At 41.2% G+C, this 20,938-nt stretch overlaps 2 protein-coding genes across 8 annotated transcripts in view; one reads left to right on the plus strand and one right to left on the minus strand.

Moving 5' to 3' along the window:
- si:dkey-112e17.1 overlaps positions 1 to 3,762 on the plus strand; it is a 27,711-nt gene extending 23,949 nt beyond the window's left edge. For all 4 annotated transcript variants that reach the window (XM_037975197.1, XM_037975194.1, XM_037975203.1 and 1 more), the window contains exons 6-7: positions 1,463 to 1,702; positions 2,393 to 3,762. In XM_037975197.1, the coding sequence (XP_037831125.1) occupies positions 1,463 to 1,702; positions 2,393 to 3,073 (921 nt within the window). In that variant the 3' untranslated portion in view covers positions 3,074 to 3,762. The remainder of the gene's footprint in view (positions 1 to 1,462; positions 1,703 to 2,392) is intronic.
- chfr (checkpoint with forkhead and ring finger domains, E3 ubiquitin protein ligase) lies at positions 3,286 to 16,915 on the minus strand. 4 transcript variants are annotated; one of them, XM_017414637.3, is made up of 18 exons: positions 16,766 to 16,915; positions 15,848 to 15,971; positions 15,052 to 15,151; positions 14,650 to 14,759; positions 14,483 to 14,554; positions 14,202 to 14,399; positions 12,308 to 12,391; positions 11,931 to 12,105; positions 11,630 to 11,784; positions 11,331 to 11,493; positions 9,944 to 10,143; positions 9,670 to 9,786; positions 9,385 to 9,468; positions 8,328 to 8,398; positions 8,085 to 8,172; positions 7,829 to 7,936; positions 7,642 to 7,714; positions 3,286 to 3,545 (listed from the first exon to the last, which is right to left on the minus strand). In XM_017414637.3, the coding sequence occupies exons 2-18, from the start codon at positions 15,951 to 15,953 to the stop codon at positions 3,377 to 3,379; spliced, it is 2,073 nt and encodes a 690-aa protein (XP_017270126.1). In that variant the 5' UTR covers positions 15,954 to 15,971; positions 16,766 to 16,915; the 3' UTR covers positions 3,286 to 3,376. The 4 variants fall into 4 exon arrangements, with proteins under 4 accessions (XP_017270126.1, XP_017270125.1, XP_017270128.1 ...); XM_017414636.3 differs by having other exon boundaries at positions 9,670 to 9,789; XM_017414639.3 differs by lacking the exon at positions 3,286 to 3,545 and adding an exon at positions 3,989 to 6,642.
- Positions 16,916 to 20,938: the final 4,023 nt, after the last annotated feature.

A 20,938-nucleotide genomic window follows, 5' to 3' on the forward strand; every position in this document is an offset into this window, starting at 1 on the left:
ATGTCTCCTTCACAAGAAACCCACCATTTTTAAAACTTTGTAACCGCAGCATTCATTTTTGTTGTTAACGGTTTCTTTTTTTTAAAATGTATAATATAGCCATTAAAATGGTAACATTTAAACCAATGCAGTGGTACTATGAGGAGGTGCAATTCAGAGGGAGCTAGAATGGACTTGATTTACGGGCTCTGACCACCACAGGGAAGGTGGCCTTGACTCAGCCACAACATTTTTGGAAACCAAGACGGGATGGTGAGGATTTTGTGACTTTATTTCACTTAATTACCCATTAGTGGTACGCTCACTTTGAACATGGATATTAAAACAAATGATATCGCGGAAGTTTCAAGCAGCTGCGCTATAACCACCACACATCGTGCTGGCTTTGGAACCAAACTCTTTGAGAGTTACTCCAGAAGTGTAGGGCAGGTGTGGGGATACTCACAAGCTCTTAGCTCAGTGCCTCAATGTTCTCTCCAGTGAACAGGAGTGTTACTTCCACGACTGCAAGTTGCAGGAAGGAAGGTTCTGGCTGTTGTTTATACAGAAAATAGCATCTAGAGACTCTGAGGAGGATGGGTAATCCAAACTGCTGTCTTGCAGATAAAGCTGTCTGGGAATTTCATCATTCCCTTAAGGAACTTAAACGCCTGTGTGAGCAAGGATGGTTAACGAGAGGGTCGTTTGGGAGAAACAGCTTCTCTGGTTTGAATTTGGTAGTCACAGGTTCATATCGAAAACTGTTCAAGCGCAGTCTATAAGTGTACTTGATACCAGGATAGGTGAAAGGTTGGTGATTTTGTCCTCATATTATCAAACCAGTGGCTAAAGCTAAAATGTGTTTTTGCAGAATGAGTGGAACTTCAAATGCAAAAACATTTTGCAGCAGTTTTTTTATTTTAATAAAGGTTTCAGCCAACAGATGTTTTCTTTTTTTTTAATGTATATGTTTGTATACGGAGGAGTTGATGGTTGACTCGGTGACTTCAGTGTGCTCAGGTCCTGTGGCTACAAACCATCAACCCTCCTTCACTGTTCCTGACAGCTGAGATATTTAAGCTCATACAGATGTTTGGTCTTATCTATGCAGTGGACATTGCTTCTGCACAAATAAGACTTCTGAAAGAAATGATCAAACCTAAGCCATTCTGCCGTCCTATTTTTAAAGAGATGTTTTTTCTTGGCCACCCTTCCAAACAAGCCTTGTTCAGTCTTTTTTTCTAATTGTAGTCATGCACTTTAGCACTTACCACGCTCACTTAGGTCTGTAGTGTATTTGATTAAATGAACATGGCTACCACTTACCCTACTAATTTCAAGCAGTTGTGAAGTACAAATTTTTCACGCACTACCTCTGCATTTGGTCATAATTTTGTTAAATAATTACACCGTGTAATATATAATGCACTATTTAGCCCCGATTCTTTTGTTTCCCTCCTATAATTCATGTGTTTCCTTGCAGCGAGAGAGGTTTCTGCGACACAGTGACACTGGCCCCGGTCCTTCGTGTGACTGGCCATCAGCAGACCCAAACGCCTCCCCTGCTGGTGCCAGATCCCCTAAAGAGAGCAGCAGTGCCGGTTCCAGGCCGAGAGCGTGGAGTGTTCGCACCTTCCAGGAGTTCCTCCCTCCACTGCCGCAGCTTCACAAGAAGTGGTGCAGCTGGAACTCCACCAGTCCCTTCACCAAGCTGGTGGATAGCGTCAGTACTTGAGCCTTTGCCGTGTTTTATGCTCAGGGACATTTACAGTATATTGAAAGGTGGATTAAGTGGTGGGCGCTTGCTACCTATGGTGTCTTAGTGCTTTTTTTTTGAGAGACGAGCAGTGATTGGTTCTAATGATTTAGGTTGCCTTGATAGTTACAATATTTTTAGTTGACTTAAAAGGTGAGTTCAAATCTTTTAACCATGCAGTTAATGAGGTGCATAATGGTCAAAAGAAGATGTCACTCTTGTAACAAGTTCAATCACCACATTGTTTCTAAAGCTACAATTATAGTTTCTCATTGAAATGAGCTGGAAATTGAAAATTTTCAGAACCAGATTGTCTAAGATGAGCATACCTAAGATTCTGTCTAAACTAAACCCCCTAAGACGATTGTTGACTGTGACAAAACTAGTCAGAAAAAGTATTTTTATGTTGACAAGACTTAGCCTAATGGTTATTGTGCCAAAGCCATAGCATTTTATTATATTTCTTTAAATATCAAATGAGTTTGTTCACTTTACTGTGTCCTAATGTTGTGTATTTAAACTATTATTAAGGCTTGATAAAAATGAACCCAAGCCAGCACTTGTCAGAGTTGAAAACATAAAATGTTTAAGCAACAAGTTTTAATAATGGCCTCCTATAGGAAAGGTTAATTTTTTAAATGAATCGTCTCATTTTAGGCTCCACCCAGTTTGGCGGCTGACTGCAGAGAGAACAACAGCAGGAAGGTCTTTTCTGACGTTCACCTGGAGGCCCAGGCAGACCCGAGTACGTTTTCGGATTCGTCCATCAGCAATGCCTCCTACCCTCTTACGCAGCACGCACAAAGGCAGCGGCGTCTCAACTCCACCAGCAACTTGCGTCGCTCGCGATTCACGGGGCCTTGTTTCGGCCTCCTCTCAGAGACGAAAGACCCGTCGAAGGGGCCGGGGGTGACTCCAGGCCCGCCACTGGAGCCCAGCTCTGGCTCTTCCTCCTCCACCCAGTGCCAGATCGAGAGCGGCCAGGCTGCAAAGAGTCGTGAATTTCCAGGCGAGGGGGATCACGTCAGTGTTCCAGTGTTTGCTATATCTGAAGAGGAGGACCGGCAGCCTCTCGTCTCCGCTGAACACCTGGACCTGACCCCGGCCTCCGCTGTGCAGAACGGACTGGTTAGGGGGCCATATGAGAGCAAGAGGCCTCCTACTGGAAGCATCAGCCCCAAAAGGGCCAGACCAGAGTGGAGGCCTTGGGGGAGCCAGGTGTCTGGAGGGGTTGGTCCACACTCGTTCAGTACATTTACTGAGTCACATGCAGCGAACGGCAGCCAGCCGTCTGTCAGTCTGTCTGCGGGGCTGTGCTCTGTCACAAACCAGATGTGACAGTGATGAGGAAGGGAGACTACTGGGCCAGTTCTTTACTTCTCAACTTTTAGTGTCATTGTTTAAAAAAAAAGTAACTGTTCTCTTTCCTGAAATCAACTTTATAGATTTATTTCTTCGTTCTCACTAGATTTCTGTCGGAACAATCTTATTTTACAGTTTTTATAAAATTGCTCAAGGACAAAGTATATGCTGCTTTTTTTATACCAAGGCACTGACTGCTGTACTCCGCTCAAAGAAAGAACACTTTGCCTTTCTTTTCATTTTTATTGTTTTGGAAAAACTGCACCATCACTGCAATTGTTAGAGCACCTTTTTAACCAGATGTCCTGAATAGTTTAATGTTCGATTTAGTTTCATCACACTAGCTAGCTGTTGCACTTTGCTTTTCAATATTACTGTCAGTGTTGAATTATGCTGCTTGTGGCTCTTCTTTTGTGGTTCTTCATGTAGTTGTTTCTTTGGCCCAAGCCTACAAAGGATTATACAGTGTCTAGTTACTCAAAAGTATTATGTAGAACATAGTTCATTCATTCATATCAATGTTAAAACATTTTATGTACTTCTAAGATCAGTAATGGATTATAAAAGGGAAATTTAAAGTATTAATATACACAATTAGGTAGTATGGTAACACAATAGCATTTAAAGTTATGGATTATCAAGTTTCAATAAAGACTATCAAAACACTTTGTGTCTTTACTTTAACAAAAATAATTAAATATGCAGGTCCTTCATACGTCTACTCAGGATTTTTTTTTTTTCACTCCAGGAATAATTCAAATGTTTGTCCATATAAAGTTTCTTGTACATACACAAAGTTGGGAGTATAAAATAAAATCTAAGTGAAATAATCAAGGAAAAAAACCCAACTCTGGTACTTTCAGCTGCTGACAAAAAACAAACCAGATTTGCTTTCAGGTGTATCAGTATTTTATTATAGTTAAATAAACAGGCAAACTGAAACCATATGCATTTCTAATACAATGTTAGTACTGCTAAAACATAATAAAAATGTTAAATCTCCATGACTAAGTTCTGCATGTGCTTCGTGCTAAAATTGATTATCTAGATTAAGTTCTAAAATAGTGCATTGAATACAAACTTTCCAGGCGTTAGTTCGGCGTTCTGTCACACTTATTAAGAATGCAAGTGCAGTTGATCTATTTATTTTCTGTCTGATCTGCATGTGACTGATTACCCCTCAGTCCCTAATTCTAGAAAGCTGAGATGAGGTAGAATGAAATTGTTTTTTTTCCTCTTTACTCCTGAGCAGCTCAGTCCAAACTTTTGCAGAAAAGGTGAGCAAACATATAAACCTTGGTATAGAACAGTGAAAACCCCCAAACACACGCATCGCTCCAGGAAAGAAAGCAAAGTGCTCCAGCAAAGCCTTTAATGCCAGTTCCTGATTGGAGTGGCCTGGGACTGCTGTCAGCTTAGGGTGACCAGATTTCCTGTAGAAAATAATTAAAACTTGTTGGTGGGGGGTGNCGATCAAGCTTGTGCTGAGCTGCTATGGAATGCCTACACAAACCCAGCATGAATGAAAGTTAAAAAAAAAAAAAAGAAATATTGGAAACAATCCATCACCATGCTTACACCACAAATTGAGTAAGAAACTTGAGAGGGGGGGGAGACCAAAAATAAAAGTGGCCATTCACAATTCTTTTTTCCAAACAAATAAAAACTAATAGACTGCTATTTACTATTTTAAAAATTACCAATACAGATAAATGTATCAAAAGTGACGATTATCAAGAACTTTCTTTATCCCTCTTGATTTTTTTTTCCCTTATCATAAATATCTTATTATGGAATGCATCTCTTCATATGATTCCATTGCATACTCTGCACAGGATTTCCATTGATGAACTTAATGCTGACAAGAAAGCCTTAAATGTGACACAAATATGTGCAAATCTTGTACTAACTCAATATTCCTCCAAATCAATAACACTAAAACTATATTAAAAGATATAATTGCACAGAATGTACTAGATACCTGCTACGGCCTGCTTTACTAACTTCCGCTTCACATCCACCAGCATTTATAACAGACTCTATAAATGTTTATTATAGATTACTACAATACATCATATTATTTTAATATATAAGGCCTCAAACTATTCTCTAGAAGTTGTAACTTTATTAGGACAAAGAAAACAAATATACAAATTGATTTGTCTAATTTTTACAACATTAATAATCAGATTTAGATCTTTTTGAAACATAGGTGGCGACAGCCTTGAGGTCAGTGCTTTTTTAACACTCGCTGCTTTTCAGTTTTTTTTTACATCAAACCTTCTACCGCTAGATGCGGCCGGCCTGCAAGTAAAATACGACAGCAGCTTTGTGTACCTGAGAAATAGAAACTCTGAAGAAAAACAAAAGACGCCGAGCGGTTGAGGTAAGCGGAAAGTGGATCACAGAACATACTGCTGCATCAGCATCACTCTTTAAGTTAGTTGAGTTTTCTCTGACCTGTGTCACTGAAACGTTTAGTGGTTGCTTTGAGTGCACCCTTTACCTCCGCCGAGCCCACACGGGACAGCTGTGCATTTCATCACAGATTAGCCCTTACCACGGGGGCCATAGGAAAGTGTCCCTTTTCCGCTATGTTCAATCACCTTGGAGATGATTATCCAGAACAAAGCACAGAGCAGAGGCCCCCTTCTGCCTTCTGACAGCATTACAACACATTGATCCCCTTCCCACAGACATGAAATCCTATACAAATATCACATGGGATTACAAATCTGACCCCGTATGTGAGTGGGGGGCTTTGACGCAGCTTTTTGCTCTTGCCTGGGAACACTGTAATGCTCTGGGTTAAACAAAAAAAAAATCATCCCTCAGCGGTGGCACTGGTTAAAGTTAGCAGTCTGGTGCTTGGGAGCAGCTTGATAACACGTCTTGGCTCAAAACGGTAAAACAAATTTTTTTTTTCCTAACACGAATAATCACTGTTACTCTGCCTATATTCTACAGGTTTCTTAATCTGCAGTACGTTGTAGAAGGCCCTGAATTTTAAACTCAGGAGATAATGACACCGTTAAAACAAAGACAGTAAATCTGCATGAGGTACTTTAAGCATTACCATAAAAGAAGAGTACATAGTCAAAGAGCCTGGTGAACAGACTTATCAGGAAGCACTTTGGGCCATTTCCCAGCAGATGCACATAATTCACCTGCTTCATTAAAAAGTGGTTTACCTGATTAATCTATATGACAGAAAACGGCAAATGACTGAGATAACAGCTGTTGCTGTTCGCACAACATGATCTGTGTTCTATCCAAAGACTTAAGTTATTATCAAATATGCATAGCATTAATTCACAGGCACCTGCATTAAAAGAGACCCTGACCACTATTGTAATTGGACACTGACAGTAATATGTGCATAGGGTTATTGCATAAGGCTATAATAGACAAAACAAAACTTAAGATTGTTTTTCTCCCAATGCACAAGATGCTGATTTATCTACATTTGACACAAAAGGGAGAAACGAGCAACCCGCTCCTTTCAGCTCTTGAAACGTGTCTGCTCACAAATGTGGTTGAATTTCCTGAAATTAGGAAAAAAACAAAACAAAAAAAAACCCATCAATGTTTTGGACGTTCAAGCACAAAAGCAAAAGAGATGACTTAAAACAACTTGTGCAAATTCTCAGATGTTAGGCCAGTGGTGCCCAGTCATGGTCCTGGAGGGCCACTCTCCTGCGTGTTTTAGACGTTTCAATGCTCTTCTGCAGGTCTTTACGCTCTGAAGGAGTCTGTTAATCACTCAGTTATTCAAATCAGGCGTGTCACACCTGAAACATGCACATAACTCTGATTTAAGCCTCCCTTCACTGGCTTCCCGTGCAGCTTTGAATGCATTTCAAAATTCTTTTATTTGTTTTTAAGACTTTTAACCTTGTACCACTTTAAAATGTTCTATAGCTCCTTTATATCACCTTATAGATGCTTTATTACTGTTCTGTCTTCCATTGTTTTTCCACAGCACTTTGTTTAGCTGTTAAAGAAATAAAGTGGTGTGGTGCTGTATGCAGGATAGTGGCCCTCCAGGACCACGATTGGACACCCCTGTGTTAGGCAGAAAGAACTGCGGAACCTAATTTATAAAAGGACTCCTCCTAGTGGTAAAAAAGGTGAAAACCATGCAGAGACCCAAAACTTGGATGTGTCACATTTGTCATGGTTGACTGGAGTAGCACCAGGGCCATTTATAACAGATTTAAAGACACTTATCAATCCAAGTTGTGGCTTTTCAAAGTGTTGACAAATGCCTAAAAGTCTGAAATCAAATGCACATACATTATTCGTCGAACCATGACAATGTGTTTGTTTAATATTTATATTTACAACTACTTAGTTTGCACTTTTTGTTGGTCAGAATCATTTTTAAGATGAAATAATACTAATAGTCTTAATCTACTGGAAAGGAGCATAAGTAATACATTTACTTCTTCACCGTTTGCGGAAAGTGAGAATGTCATAAAATCACTGCAGAGAGCAGCTACAAAATGAGTGTTAGGGCACGTTTTGCATCCAGTAAGACTTACATTGCATGATGTGCCTTCACCTGCGTGCGACAGTTGCGTCCCCAGTAACAGTCGGGACGAGACGTTACTGCAGCTGAGGGCAAAACACCAAACAAAAAGGTGTGACGAATGTCGGGGTGACACCGAAAAAATACAGCTGCAACACCTTTAACACTGTGGCTAGACTTTAGGAAATGTGTAGTCTAACCTGGCAGCTCAGATGGAGGGATATTCTGCCGGTATTTGTAAGCCAGCTCCTTGAAGGCTCGCAGACCGCAGCAGAAGCACAGGATGGTGTTCGCAGAGATGCGATAATCTGACCCGAGATACGGTCGAACAAGACAAGAGTTACTCCCCTCTCTTTCCACATAAAACTGTCGGTTTTTGAGTGCATCAGTGATGTTGAAAAAAATAGCATACATGTATGCACAACACAGGTCAGGAGGAATATAACAAGGGTTCACCTGTCAGGAAGTAGTTTCCCAGCTGTAAACCTCGCAAAGACTCCTGGAGCAGATCTTTCCATGATTTTCCTCTGGAGGACAGATAAGTCTGGTGGAAGAATGGAAACATAAAACTGTGCAAAACAAAATTCAGCATATAAATAATGTGTTGCATTAAACATTAAACAATGAGCACACATCAACAAACCGGGAAGAGGAAAAAAAAAGAGCAGAATCTTAAAATAATGACACAGCACGTCTTACCTGAAGGATCTCCGACTCATAATTGTTGTTGTTCAGTACACCATCCAGGCACTTGTCAGTCAAATTGAGCTCTGAAAACAAACAACAATGCACTTTAGCTGCAATACATTTTGAAGATAACATTAAAAAAGTCAGCAATCCACTGCTGGATTGTTTAGGATTACTGTAACAAATTGTTGTGGTTCATAAAAACAAGAGGTCTACTAACTTTAGTCAAAGTTTATTATTATCACACCAAACCTAAATAAAAGCCATAATGCAAATCTGCTTTTTATAAAATACTATTTTATCACTACAGCTGATAGGGCGCAGCGACATTGCTTGTTAAAGCCACACCAACCAGTCAGACCCCTGATGAAGTGAAAAACCTTTGTTACATCTGTACATGGCAGTGAGAGAGAAAAATCAGGCAGCAAGTGGACAAGCTGTCCTTTGAGGGACTTTGACAACAACCAAATGACTTAAAAAGGCTGAGTCGTGAAAACTTAACAAGCCAGTGGGCGGTTCCTGGTCTGGAGTGATCAGGACCTACTGAAAATAAGATTAAAACCAGCGAACCAATGGCTAGGTCACTAGTGGTCAAGGTTTATTCCTGCATGACACACAAGGGTCGACCCGTGTTGCCTGACCCACTAGGAGACCAACTGAAGCTCACATTGCAGTTGTGATGCACTGTTTACATTATATTGTTTTATAAACCAGTCAGGACTCCTCTCTGTGCTCTTAAATGTACTTCCAGGACCTACAAGACCTGCTACAGAGGACTTGTTGCTAGATACCATCACAGACCTTCAGACTGTTAGTGGAGTCCAGCACTTTGACAGGTAAAAGCTGTTTTGGCAGCATATGGGAGACCTCAATTAAGGTCATAATGTCAAAAATGACTGTTGTATATTTGTTACCGGTGAAAGACGACAAGCCTCGCTTTAGTGCCAATAATAAACATGTGCCTTAAGTGCAAGGAGATGTAAGAACAACCACCAAGAGAAACACAGATACTTTGTTTAAACATTCTTTTGCATGAGCCAGTACCTGTTCGGTTTAAATGAATACCTACCGCTAAATCGAGCCAAACAACCTTGACAGCCAATCCTCTGGCAACCCCAGTACATATGACAGAAAGGTCGCTGGCACAACGTACCTGTCAACAAAACAACACGTAAACACCTAGCAGAGTTTTACTTTAACCATCGGATCCGTTTCCTCAAAGTAACTCGTTCAATTAGTTTTTAGTGATAAAAAATGTCACACAGTGGTGAGTGAAGTCATTTTAACGCCATTCCCATTACAGTGTTGTTATATATAGGCTTGTGAATCCTAGTGTAGTGTTTGGAGCACTCACACTGTTGAGCAACAACCTGCTGGCCGCTCTGCTCGGCCAGTCTGTCTGGCATCGGCTGGAGGCAGCAGGTGCAGATGAGATGGAAGCCCTGAGGGGGACAGTGGTACTCCTGAGGTGCTGCTGATGGGGCAGAGGCAGAAGAGCATTCCAGACGAGCACAAAGACACGTCAATCTTCTGCTCTTTATAAAACATGCGATTTCTTCAAAGTTTGGCGACGGAATTTGCTGGACTGAACATCAACGCAGATTTGACGTCAGAAATCTTACACTCACCTGAGGTATGATCAGAGGACGTTGAGGGTTGTTCTCCTGTTGGCTTCGCTGCTCCCTCTTCACTTGGTGGTTTGGGTGGTGGAGGTACAGTCGATAGAGTTGGAAGGCCAGAGAACCAGTAGTTGGAGCTTGTGGCGAACAGCACTTGGCTCACATCCCCTATGTAGCCAGGACACTGTCTGCACATCACAAGAGGCTGACTGGGGACGAAAAGGACAAAAGAAAGTCACATGGGGATTTTATTCTCAAATCCAGTTTACTTCAGTGTCCTAAAAGGTGGTTAAATTAATAAAGTCTTGATCTGTTGATGCTGGAGATCTACCACTTTCAAGCTGATTAAGTGTCAAACAAAGATTTCCAGGAGAATGAAGACAAGAGATTTTAAATTGTCAAAATTATGCTGTTGGCTTCAGACTGGAAGGAATATTCTCACATTCAGGACCAGGCACCACAAACCTGTCAAAGACTAACTTCAGCACTACTGAAACATAAAAAATAGCCAATTCGCAGGCTGTTTTTGACTGTTTGCCTTTTACTTTTCGCCCTGTTTAAGTGTGAAAAGTTTACTTGCAGCTCACGTTGCAAAGCAGATGGTGGTGAATGAGTAAAAACTAAAACCAGGTGTTCGCGATCGCAGAGCCGTTCTCTGGACACAAACTTGGGTGTAATTAAAACACAAGTTGATCTACCCAGTTCAGTCACTGCAGTAATGAGAGGCTTTGGAAAACACTTCTGAATTTATCAGAATGTAAAAGGTTGCTGTGCTGTGTGAAGCTTTTGCATCAACTTCACTACAGACTGAAACCATAACCTACATTTATGCAAAAAAAAGTATGTGTTTGCTTTGTTTTTAATAAACTAACTTCCATATTAGTTTTGCATCAAAACCTCAATGAAAGACACTCATTGCAAAGAACCCTCACAAAGTAAGACAAGATCTACACAATATTTCTCATATCGATGTCGTCAAATTATAAAAATTGTAAGCGAAATTTGCGATCGGATGCCAACTATCACCTGCGTTTGTTTACATACCGAAACAACCAAAGTGACTGAAAACAGGTCAAATCGATAAACCTACCGGTCCCATTTGTTTACCTACACAGACTAGGACCAGCCTAATGTGGGTTAATCATGTGACTCAAGCTTCCACAGGGTTTGTGTCGTATTCAGCAGAATGCTTCGTTTACACTGAAAACCAGTGTAAACCCATTTGGGAATTGCTTTTAGTCTATTGGAAAACCACTGGAGTGAACGCTTTTAAACTGCACCGTTTGATACAGCTCATGATGACCTTTTTATGTTGGATTTCATGCAAAGAGTGCCTTTAATACAAAATAATGAGAAACAGTCTAATTTGCAGAAAAAGCGAGGTAGGTTATATTGCCTGATGTCTGAGGAGTCACTGTCGTTGTCGGACAGCTCCAAGAGGTAATCCGAACTGCCCTCCTCATCAGAGTAAGAGCGCTCAACTTTTGGCTGCAACATGTCCTGAGTTATCTTGTTTCGGCTGTCCATGCTCTTCAGATCCTCCTTGCTGCGACACTTTTCTGTTGGACACAAAGAGACACCGTTTGCGTGTGCCATTTCTTTTATCGAAAGCATTTAGCTTAGCGTGTTTTTTATTCCTGTCATGTCAGACTTGTGAGTACTTTGGCTGTCGGTATGCTCCGTATGAGTGCAAACCTGGGTGCTGGATGAGGTAGGCCTCCACTAGGTTGTTGAGGATATGGTTTTTACAGATTCTCTCCACGGGGCAGCGGCAGGTGGGGCAAAGGGAGGAGCGCTCCATCCAACCCGAGTAGCAGGCAGCACAGAAAACGTGCATGCAAGGCTGCAGGCTTGAGCAGAAACAGAGGACTCAGAATTCAACAACCGGGGACATAACAAGTGCATGTCGAGTGACTCACCGGTGAACAGAAAAAGGGTTACAGCATACACTGCAACTCTGATATCTATGCTAATCCCCCGGCCTCAAAGATCTCACCTGATGCAGTCATGAAGTAGGTCCTGGCAAATAACACAGGTCAGGGATTCCTCCATCTTGTCCGTTTTAGTCCCTTCCACTGCCGGTTTGGACAAAACACCCTCGGGAGCTCCCTGAGCAGAACCTGACACCTCTGTACTGGAGGTGTGGGGCGAACCCACGTCACTTCCTTTATCTGTAAAAAAAACAAACAAAACTAACTATACTTGTCACCCTACACTGAGCCTAACCTTTGAAGCAGACTGGTTTTTATTTAGAAAACCTTTCAGACGAGGTGTGGAGTAAGTTTTGAAGGACTAGAACAAAAGAACAACAACAACAAAAAAAAAGAAACAAATGCCAACTAAAAAAAATTACATAAATAAAATAAAACCAACCATCATGAGTTTTCCTCCTTTTGCTTTCTGGCTCCAGGTTATCTGTGTCTTTTTCTAGTGCGGAGGCAGCATCTGCAGCATGGCCTAAAAACACAAAGCGAGAACAGAATTGGACCAGAAATATAGTTAACACTTAAACTGCTCATTCTAATATCCAAAAATGAGAAAAGCTCTCTGTCTTTTCCTTTATTCTGTCAGAAAAGACAAACTAAACATCAGTAAGTGGAGAGATAAACCAAAGAAAAAAAAAGGTTTGCATCTCTGATGTTTGGTGCTTAAATACAGTCAAAATTCAAGATGGGTAAAAAGAAACTTGGCCTTTAACTGGTACCAACTCTGCATTTGTCATTAATGACCTCTGGGACAAATATATTTTTAAAAAGTCTAAATGGTGGATTATCAGTTATTGATAGGTGTTTCTGGTGTTTACAAAGCAAGAAAGAAAAATCAGAGATAAAAAAACAAAAGTTAACTAAACACCATGACCCCCATAAACTAAATCTGTACGGAACAATGAGTTTTGTGGATCGAGCCCCCACTATTATTTATGCAGCATAAATGAATTTAGGCTGTCTGCTAATGATGACAGAGTTGCTGTTTGGAAAATGTTTGACTTACGAGTGTGTTTACATTCGGTGCTCTTTATAGCACCACGGGGTGTTATTGCAGGCACATCAATTAGTGTGCGATAATGATAGTAAAAAAACCTGTAGTCATTACAGACAAAGTCAAACACCTCATCCGCCACACTCAAAGGGCTTCAATAAAACTACGGTATTAACAGTCTACTTTTTGCAACATGTCACATAGTGCTGGGCGATATGGAAAAAAATCCTATATCACGATATGGATAATTTTATATCACGATAACAATATATATCACGATATACCCCAATTACGTACGTTGTCAGTTATTCTCTGAAAATATGAAAAAATAATCTAATTTCTTACTTTTTTCAAGCTTTATTTCTAAGTGACATTTAACTGAACTTCACAAATGAGATCTGCTGCATTTTAGTGCAGCAATATATATGTACCTGTTACGACGTAACAGTATCAAATGACAACAGACTCCATCATCTTCGGCCGGCTATAGTTTCACTTTTCGCAACTTTCCCCGGCTCTTTTTCAACTTTCTTGACCTTGCACTTTTTGGATGGTTAAATATTCTTTTTCGTGGTTCTTCTTTAAGTGATAGAAGAGATTTGTTGTGTTGGCGTCAGCTGAGAAAACAGTCTAATAGCAGAGTTAGCGTTAGCATTAGCAGAGTTAGCATATTACCTTTTTCTGCTCCGTGTCGGACTTCTTGAACCAAATCACAGACGTCCCCCCTCATTTTTGTAAAAGTTTTTCTTCTTGGGCTGCCTGCTAGCTGTCTCTACTTGTTGCGACCCCGGGTTTGATACTTCACGCGTCTCCATCTTTCAGCACTCATGATGAAAACACTGCGCCGCACAGAAAGCCGCTGCCGTAAAGCATGTCGCAAACCCACACCTAAAGCAGCGTCATGTCGCAAAACGGAGGCGCTTTGCAAAATAGTTATTTTTTTCTTCTTATTTATCACTTATATAAACTGAATGTATGCAAAGTGACAACACTAATACATTCGTCATAGCCTACGTTATGAAATATTTACATGAATCATTGATACAATTATGATAGAAACGATAGAGACGATAGAAACTATAGAAGAAAATATATCACAATAGACACTTTTCTATCGTCCCCACGATATGTATCGTTATATCGCCCAGCACTAATGTCACGTCTCCTGTACGCCCCACTCAAAGACCACTCCAGTATTTTCCAGTTGTGAGGGGTCAGCTCACAAAGAGAATCTCCTGCAGTCACGAGTGTGAAGAAAAACTTAAAACCCTGTCTATGTGTGTGTTACCGGAGGCCGAAGAAGCTGCTGCAGCCACGGGAACAGAGGACGAAGGGCTCTCGATACAGAAGAGTGAAGCAGAAGTGGAAGGCTGAGCGTCCTCCTGGGCTGGATCCAGAGGAGCCTTGGTTAGCATTACAGGCTCCACAGAGAGGCACATCTCTGATGCTGAGACAGGCGAGGAACTGTGGGACGGCCTTCCCGTTTCTGAGGTTTAAACACAGGATAAGAAATCGCTTGTGGCGACACAGAATTAAAAGATGGAAGACGCGTGGTTGCATTTGACTTACCATAGCTGGTAAGCGGTGGCAGGTTGGTAACACCTTGCTCCATTTGGACAGAGTGGTAAACATAGGCAATGTCTACAGAGTGACAGAAAAAAAAACATGCCGTCTGTGATTTCTATTCAAACTGATATAAACAATCGTTCTTATGGTTCACAAAACCAACAACTCACTTTGTTCTGGCTCACTCTTTCTGTACACAAAGTAGATGATGTCACCATTTTGCAGCATGTGACTTTGCTTCTTGACCAGTTTGGACATATTGATCACGGTGCCATTAGTGCTGCAGAGAAACGATTAAAATGTTTCAATATAACACAAACATGTAAACTTGGAAAAAAGACAAAGGTCAAATCAAATTGAAGTCAAATCTAAGCAACTCCAAAGGTCAAAGCACCGTCTTTTAAAGTACATTAATCTTTTATTTCCTTGTCCTTTTCCTTTGATTTTAAATAAACTGATAGCCAAGGCACTTGGACAATATACAGCTCAATAATGGAGGAACAAGCTTAAAAAAAAAAAGCAGTTTTGCACAGCAGCTAAAGTTTTCATGAGGAGCGCTCAGGTGACAGTACCTCATGTCTTCAAGCCACACCAGCCCGGAGCTTTCATCTTTCACTATCTTGCAGTGGTCCCCTGAGACGAGCTTACTGGCTGGAAAGGACAAATGACAACCTACAAAAGAGAATTTAATTAAAATAAAGTAAAAAAAAAAAAACAACAATCCCACCATAAACACACAGCGAAGAATCGTTTTTAAACCATGCACTCATTTTCTGCTTTTAAAGTCTTTGTGGGTTTTAGATGCTCCCATTTAACGTTTTTCTTCGTTAAACCTTTAACAAAATTTTTGGCCGACGTGGCAACGTAATTCAAAATCTCCCTCCACAAAACAAAACTGAGCTGCTGACACTCTTGAATCATTCATTACCCAGACATAAGCTAACCTATTAAGTGATGCAAAGCCCAGTGGCTTTGCAATGTAAAAAAAAAAAAAAAAGTAGATTCACAAAAGCTCCCAACAACAAAGCAGACACAGGGGGATATATAGCCCTAACCTCTTCTAAAGTAAAAAAAAACCCTCTACTTAATATTCTGCACACATGTCGTCAATAGGCGTCTTTTGTTCCCATCACAAGGGGCTGTCTAAGTTTGGTGCACTAAAGAAGGCTTTGTGTTTTTAAGGGGGAGGTTGTAAAAGGCTCCAGACGCTGACAGAAATGTCTACACTACTGACAGGGTTGTCTTTTGTTCGGAAAGATTTCAACTTTCAGGACAATTTTTAATGTATATATATATATACATTAAACAACAGCCGGTGGATGGCAAAGCGCTGTCGTTTTCTGGGGTAAAACGCCCAACCTATCCCACCTTTCTTTCTCCCGACTGTGCACTCTCTGTTGAAAAGCAGAACAGTTTCAGTGGAGTCCACTTTGACCAGCTTCCCCCACGGTCGTCCTCCTCTGCAGCTGTCCATTTCCCGCTGTGCTCAGTCCTGACAAGGGGACAGAAAACAAGTTAGGAGAGATAAGACCTGAACGAGACACTCCTCTTCCTTAGCTTTTTGTGGGAGTCTGATCACACCGTTTCAGATTCATGAGACGAATGTGGCGACAAAAGTGAAGTCCACTGGGGCATTCAGGAAAAAAGTTTCCAGGTTTAAAGGTGGATTTTTTAAAAGCCCAGTTTGTTTTTTGTTTCTACATTAGCAAGCATTCGGGCTTTACAAGAGAACACCAGCTTTCCAAACCATGCAGCTGATATTTGAGTTTTCATTACATAAACACCCAGTTTTAGTAGATTTTAAATTAAAATATGGTGTAAATGTTGACTTTCTGAGCTGGACTCGTTAAGTGACGTTGTTACTCTTTACATTAATAAACTAAACAGCGTTGGGACAGAGGTGAACCTTGGCATAAAAAGGTACTGACCATTTAAAACAGAAAGAAAAACCTGGTGAGGTAAGCTGGGTGTTTTCTGAGCTCGCCGGACGATGTAGCATTTCACTGCTAGCCGCCCCTGGTTTGGGACGAGCCGGACAGGACGTGGGAATACATCCACCTGTTAAATATCAATGCTGCAAAAGTTTTTTTTTCCACGACGCTGCAAACTGGCCCTGAATATCAACAACACGGCTAACTTTGTTCACGAGAAACACCAAGCTAACAGGCTGTTAGCATTAGCTGCAGAGTCCGGGGGGAGAGAGAGAGAGACACACACACCGGAAGTCCTCCGCTCGGACTAACACCGGTGCCGTTCAGCTGATAAAACCCATTCCTGTTAGCTCACCATCAAACGCTCAATAAGACGGTCCCGGCTGTTCTGGGTGAAACAGCGTCTCCTCCTCATGTTCCAGCCAGCTTCAGCCCAAACGAAGCCACTTCCTGCAAACACGGAGTCGCGAACGCCGTCAGCTGACGTAGGAGGGGCGACGTCAGGTTGGCGCGGCTCCACTTTCATTACCAGAAGGGACATCATCGACTTATCTCAAGCCTGGAAATGTTACATCACGTTCACAAACGGAATAAACGAAAAATTAATTTGTAACTCAGCTGGGCTTTGACATTTACACTCAGATCAGCTACTTTGTAAGGCAAGGGGTTTTAAGCCTGAGCAGCTGATCCGAGAGCTGCATGTTTCTGTCTGACATGAAGTCCTGAAGTTCTTAGACATTTATAAAGTCTGCTGAAGAGAGAAGAGTTTTTAAAGTTCCACATTTGCACTGGTGAGAACTAGGAGAAAGCACAACGTTGAAGTCAGATGTGCACAGAAACCCAAACAACTTCTTATTTTCTGCATTTGTGTCACTTTAAATGAGTTAAAATCTATGTAGGTGTGTTTCTAAAACTATGCCAGTGTCCTCTCTTTGTCATTAATAGTATCTGGGAGTAAATACAGAGTGGTTGTGAAACCACCAGGTGCCCCTACAGCCACAAGAGCCTTCATGAATTTCAGCAGATGCAGGTGTTACTGAGAAACACCCCATCCTCTGATTTGCACCTGCAGTGTTTACATCCACCTGCAAGAGAAATTAAACACCTTGGATCTCCACCTTCAGTTTCCTAAATCTATCCCAATAATGAATTCAGAAAAATAAATAAAACAAAGCAACTGGGCTTCTGGTCTGTAGACTGGTGGTGTACAATGCTGGTCCTGGAGGGTCTCTATCCTGCATGTTTTAGTTGTTTCTCTGCTTTCGCACATGATTTGAATGACTGAGTGATTAACAGGCTTCTGCCGAACTTGAGGACCCAATGAAGAGCAGAGAGTCAACTAAAACATGCAGGACAGTGGCCCTCGAGGACCAGGATTGGACACCGCCGATGTAGATGAAGACGTTTCACTTCCCATCAGAAAAGCTTCATCAGTTCAGAACTCGAGAAAGTACTCTGTTTACGCAAGCTAAATTCCCCTCCCACCCGAGGGTCATTAGGTCCTCAACACGTCTGAACAAAATATCCACATTACTGAGCGACAGCGCCACATATGAGACCCTGAATTGGGACACAACCAGCACCTACAAAAAGAAGGTCACGGACTAGCTGCAGAAACTGGAAGAGGACAGAGTCAATCATTTTACTACAGATTGTCCCCAGGAGAAGCCGCTCCATGTTTATATGGACTTCCCAAACTACACAAGGAAGGAGTCCCACTCAGACCCATCGTCAGCAGCGCAAACTCAGTGATATATAACATTGCAAAACATCTTGCTGGTATTTCAGCTCCTCTTGGTGGAATGCTATTGATTTTGCTAACAAGGTTCAACATTTGAAGCTAGCTCCAGGAGAAACCCTTGTCTCTCTTGATATATCGTCACTTTTCCCTTGCATACCCACATCAGAAGCAGTCAGGAGACGACTTCAACAAGAAAATGATCTAAACAACAGGACCGACTTCACCCCTTATCACCGCTTATCTCAAACGCAATAAGTTTTTACAGACAGAAACATGGCTGTGCCATGTGATCTCCAGTGTCCCCGAGCTAGACATTTAGGTACCTATTATACAGATGAACATTATTTCCTTTTTGTTTTAGACTTTTGTATTAGGTTTGATTTATATGGCCTATTACTGTAAACCTATTGCACAATCTGTGTATAAAGCAGCTCATCAAAAACATCCTTTTAAAACAAAGACAATCACTTTAAAAAATTGGATAAAGTGATTTTCTTTATTGCATATTTACATTTCAGTGTGACACTTGGAACACTGGAAAATGACTTCAGGAATGATTAAAGAACTTTTAAGAAGAACCTAAAAACATAAATAAGCAGATATAAAACATGCAAACGGTGTTTGTTTATATAACTGTGTTGTGTAGGCTCATTGATTTATAATCAGTTTGTGTTTGTTTGTAACTGATAATCTGTCAATGAAGAAGCCTTTCATTTCTCCTGATTTACAGTGCCCTCTGGTGGCAGACATTGAAAACTACAACAGGAAGTTCACACAGCTTCTCCTCCTGTGAGGTGCTGTCGTCTCTGAGAGAAAGATGTCAACAGTGAGCAGATTAGATAACCTGGTGATACGATCTTAGAGAAACCATCAGCTCTCTGAGTGCGACATTGGTTTGTTTCGGTATAAATCTGGTTTTATTTTACACAAAAATATTTTAGCTGCACACAATTGTTTTTTTTTGTACATGAAGCAATCTGGAAGAACTAAAACTTTCGTTTAAAAAATATCTAATAGAAACTGTAGTTTTTGTTTGCTAATCAGTGTCAGTTTTTAAAACTTGATGAGTCAGAATCATTCATCAAAGCTGAGTTTTCCTACTGATGCCATCAGTTATGCAGATTAGTTATTAGGTTGTTATTGATCCAGACAGTACACACAATGAGAGGCTAATCACACTGTGGACCCACACACCTTGTCAGAGAAAACCGCACCTCCTTTAAATGTGTTTATCCCAGAATAAATGTTTTTGGCTGATCTATACAATATCAACACACTGACAGGAGTCCCAGTATCCAGGAGGTCGTGGTCCAATAAAAAAATTGTATTCATTATTTAAATCAGCACTTAAAGTTATGGAAAGAGTGACAACATAGCTGAAATAAGTGTGTGATGTTCAACATGCCTATGTTGTAGGAGAGTCATCAACGCAAGAGACTGTTTACTCGTATCTGTTCAACCCTCACTGTCCTTCAGTGTCTTGGAATTATGTTTCTTCTAGCCAAAACAATGGAAAGATTACTCACACCCTCCACTTAAATCATAGATGCAACAAAGGAAGTGTCAGTGTGCATTTCAATAAATGCATGTATTTATCTGGTCTTGGAGAACGCAGTGGTCTATAATCACTTAGTGCATGTCAGGCGGAGCACTGTATTCTGGGTTTTGGTCATTTGAGCTTTTATTTACAAGATAAATGCAGATTCCAAATTAATGGCCCAGCATTTCTTGAAGGAATACACATCATGCCACAGTTTTAGACTCAAATCAGCTTATGTTGAGAAACAATGGAGTTATAAGCATTTTGGTCAAACCTTGAAAATAATTTCATGCATGATCTCATGCAATAATGTGGTATAATGGCTAGCACTTTCACATTTCCAGTAATCACTAGAAAAAGAGCCGATACAAAGTTACCGATCACTTTTGGAATTTGAAAAAACAAGAACTTGTGTTGGCTTTTACAGTGAAATTACCAGCAGACGGATCTCTCTTGCTCAAGACAGACCAACATGTTTCTCTAATAGAAATAGCAAACGAGTCCTTAATGCAGGACTAATCTGAGCAAAGCACCATCTACTCCCTGGCAGTGCATTATTAATGGGCAGTGTGGAGGCTGCTGAGCACAGGGGCCTCGCCTCGCTAATGGCTTCATTCTTCATTGTTAGATGTCTGCACACAGATGCTGCTCACACACTTATTTACACAAGCACACACTCACACACAGAGATGCACCTTGCATGGAGTGTATATTTTAAGGGCAATTATTGGACTTGGTGGTATTCAGTTGTGAAGCCTCCACAGATCCTGTGATAAGGTCACGGCAGCTAATTGAATGCGGCGCACTGAAAGCCAGGCCTTGGCTCACGTCAATCAGCGTTTCCTAATTGGATCAAAGATCACTTGTGGCAGCTGTATAAAACATCAAACGAGTGATTAAATGAAATAATGAGAAAATAAACCGTAATGTTGCCAAGTGGGAACGGAGGCGAACCGAGGAGCGTGATTCCGCCGTGTTCTCTGAAATTATCTCTCAGCGGCTCGGGCTAATTGCTGGAGGATGTCCTCTTAACTGAGTGTGAAAAGCTGTGTCTAATTACTGCAACATTAATCAGGCATTAGCATGTTATCACAAGGTTAACGTATCTGAAGGGGCCCAGAAGCAGCTGGAGGTGTCATTCAGACGTGGTGCACTGGGCCTGCTGGGCCACAAGGGGTAGTGCTTGTTCTGCCTATGAATCCTAACTCAGCCCCCCCCCCCCCCCCCCCCCCCCCCCCCCCCCCCCC

This window comes from Kryptolebias marmoratus, linkage group LG1 (genome assembly GCF_001649575.2).
Source record: "Kryptolebias marmoratus isolate JLee-2015 linkage group LG1, ASM164957v2, whole genome shotgun sequence".
NCBI classification, from domain to species: Eukaryota; Metazoa; Chordata; class Actinopteri; order Cyprinodontiformes; family Rivulidae; genus Kryptolebias; species Kryptolebias marmoratus.

Excerpts from the sequence above, each read along its gene's own strand:
- chfr (XM_017414636.3), bottom strand. The coding sequence starts at position 15,953 with ATGGACAGCTGCAGAGGAGGACGACCGTGGGGGAAGCTGGTCAAAGTG. Across the intron at positions 11,785-11,930 it reads CTACTTCATGACTGCATCAG|CCTGCAGCCTTGCATGCACG; the intron begins GTGAGATCTTTG and ends TTTCTGCTCAAG. Across the intron at positions 8,399-9,384 it reads TTGTTTGGCTCGATTTAGCG|AGCTCAATTTGACTGACAAG; the intron begins GTAGGTATTCAT and ends GTTTGTTTTCAG.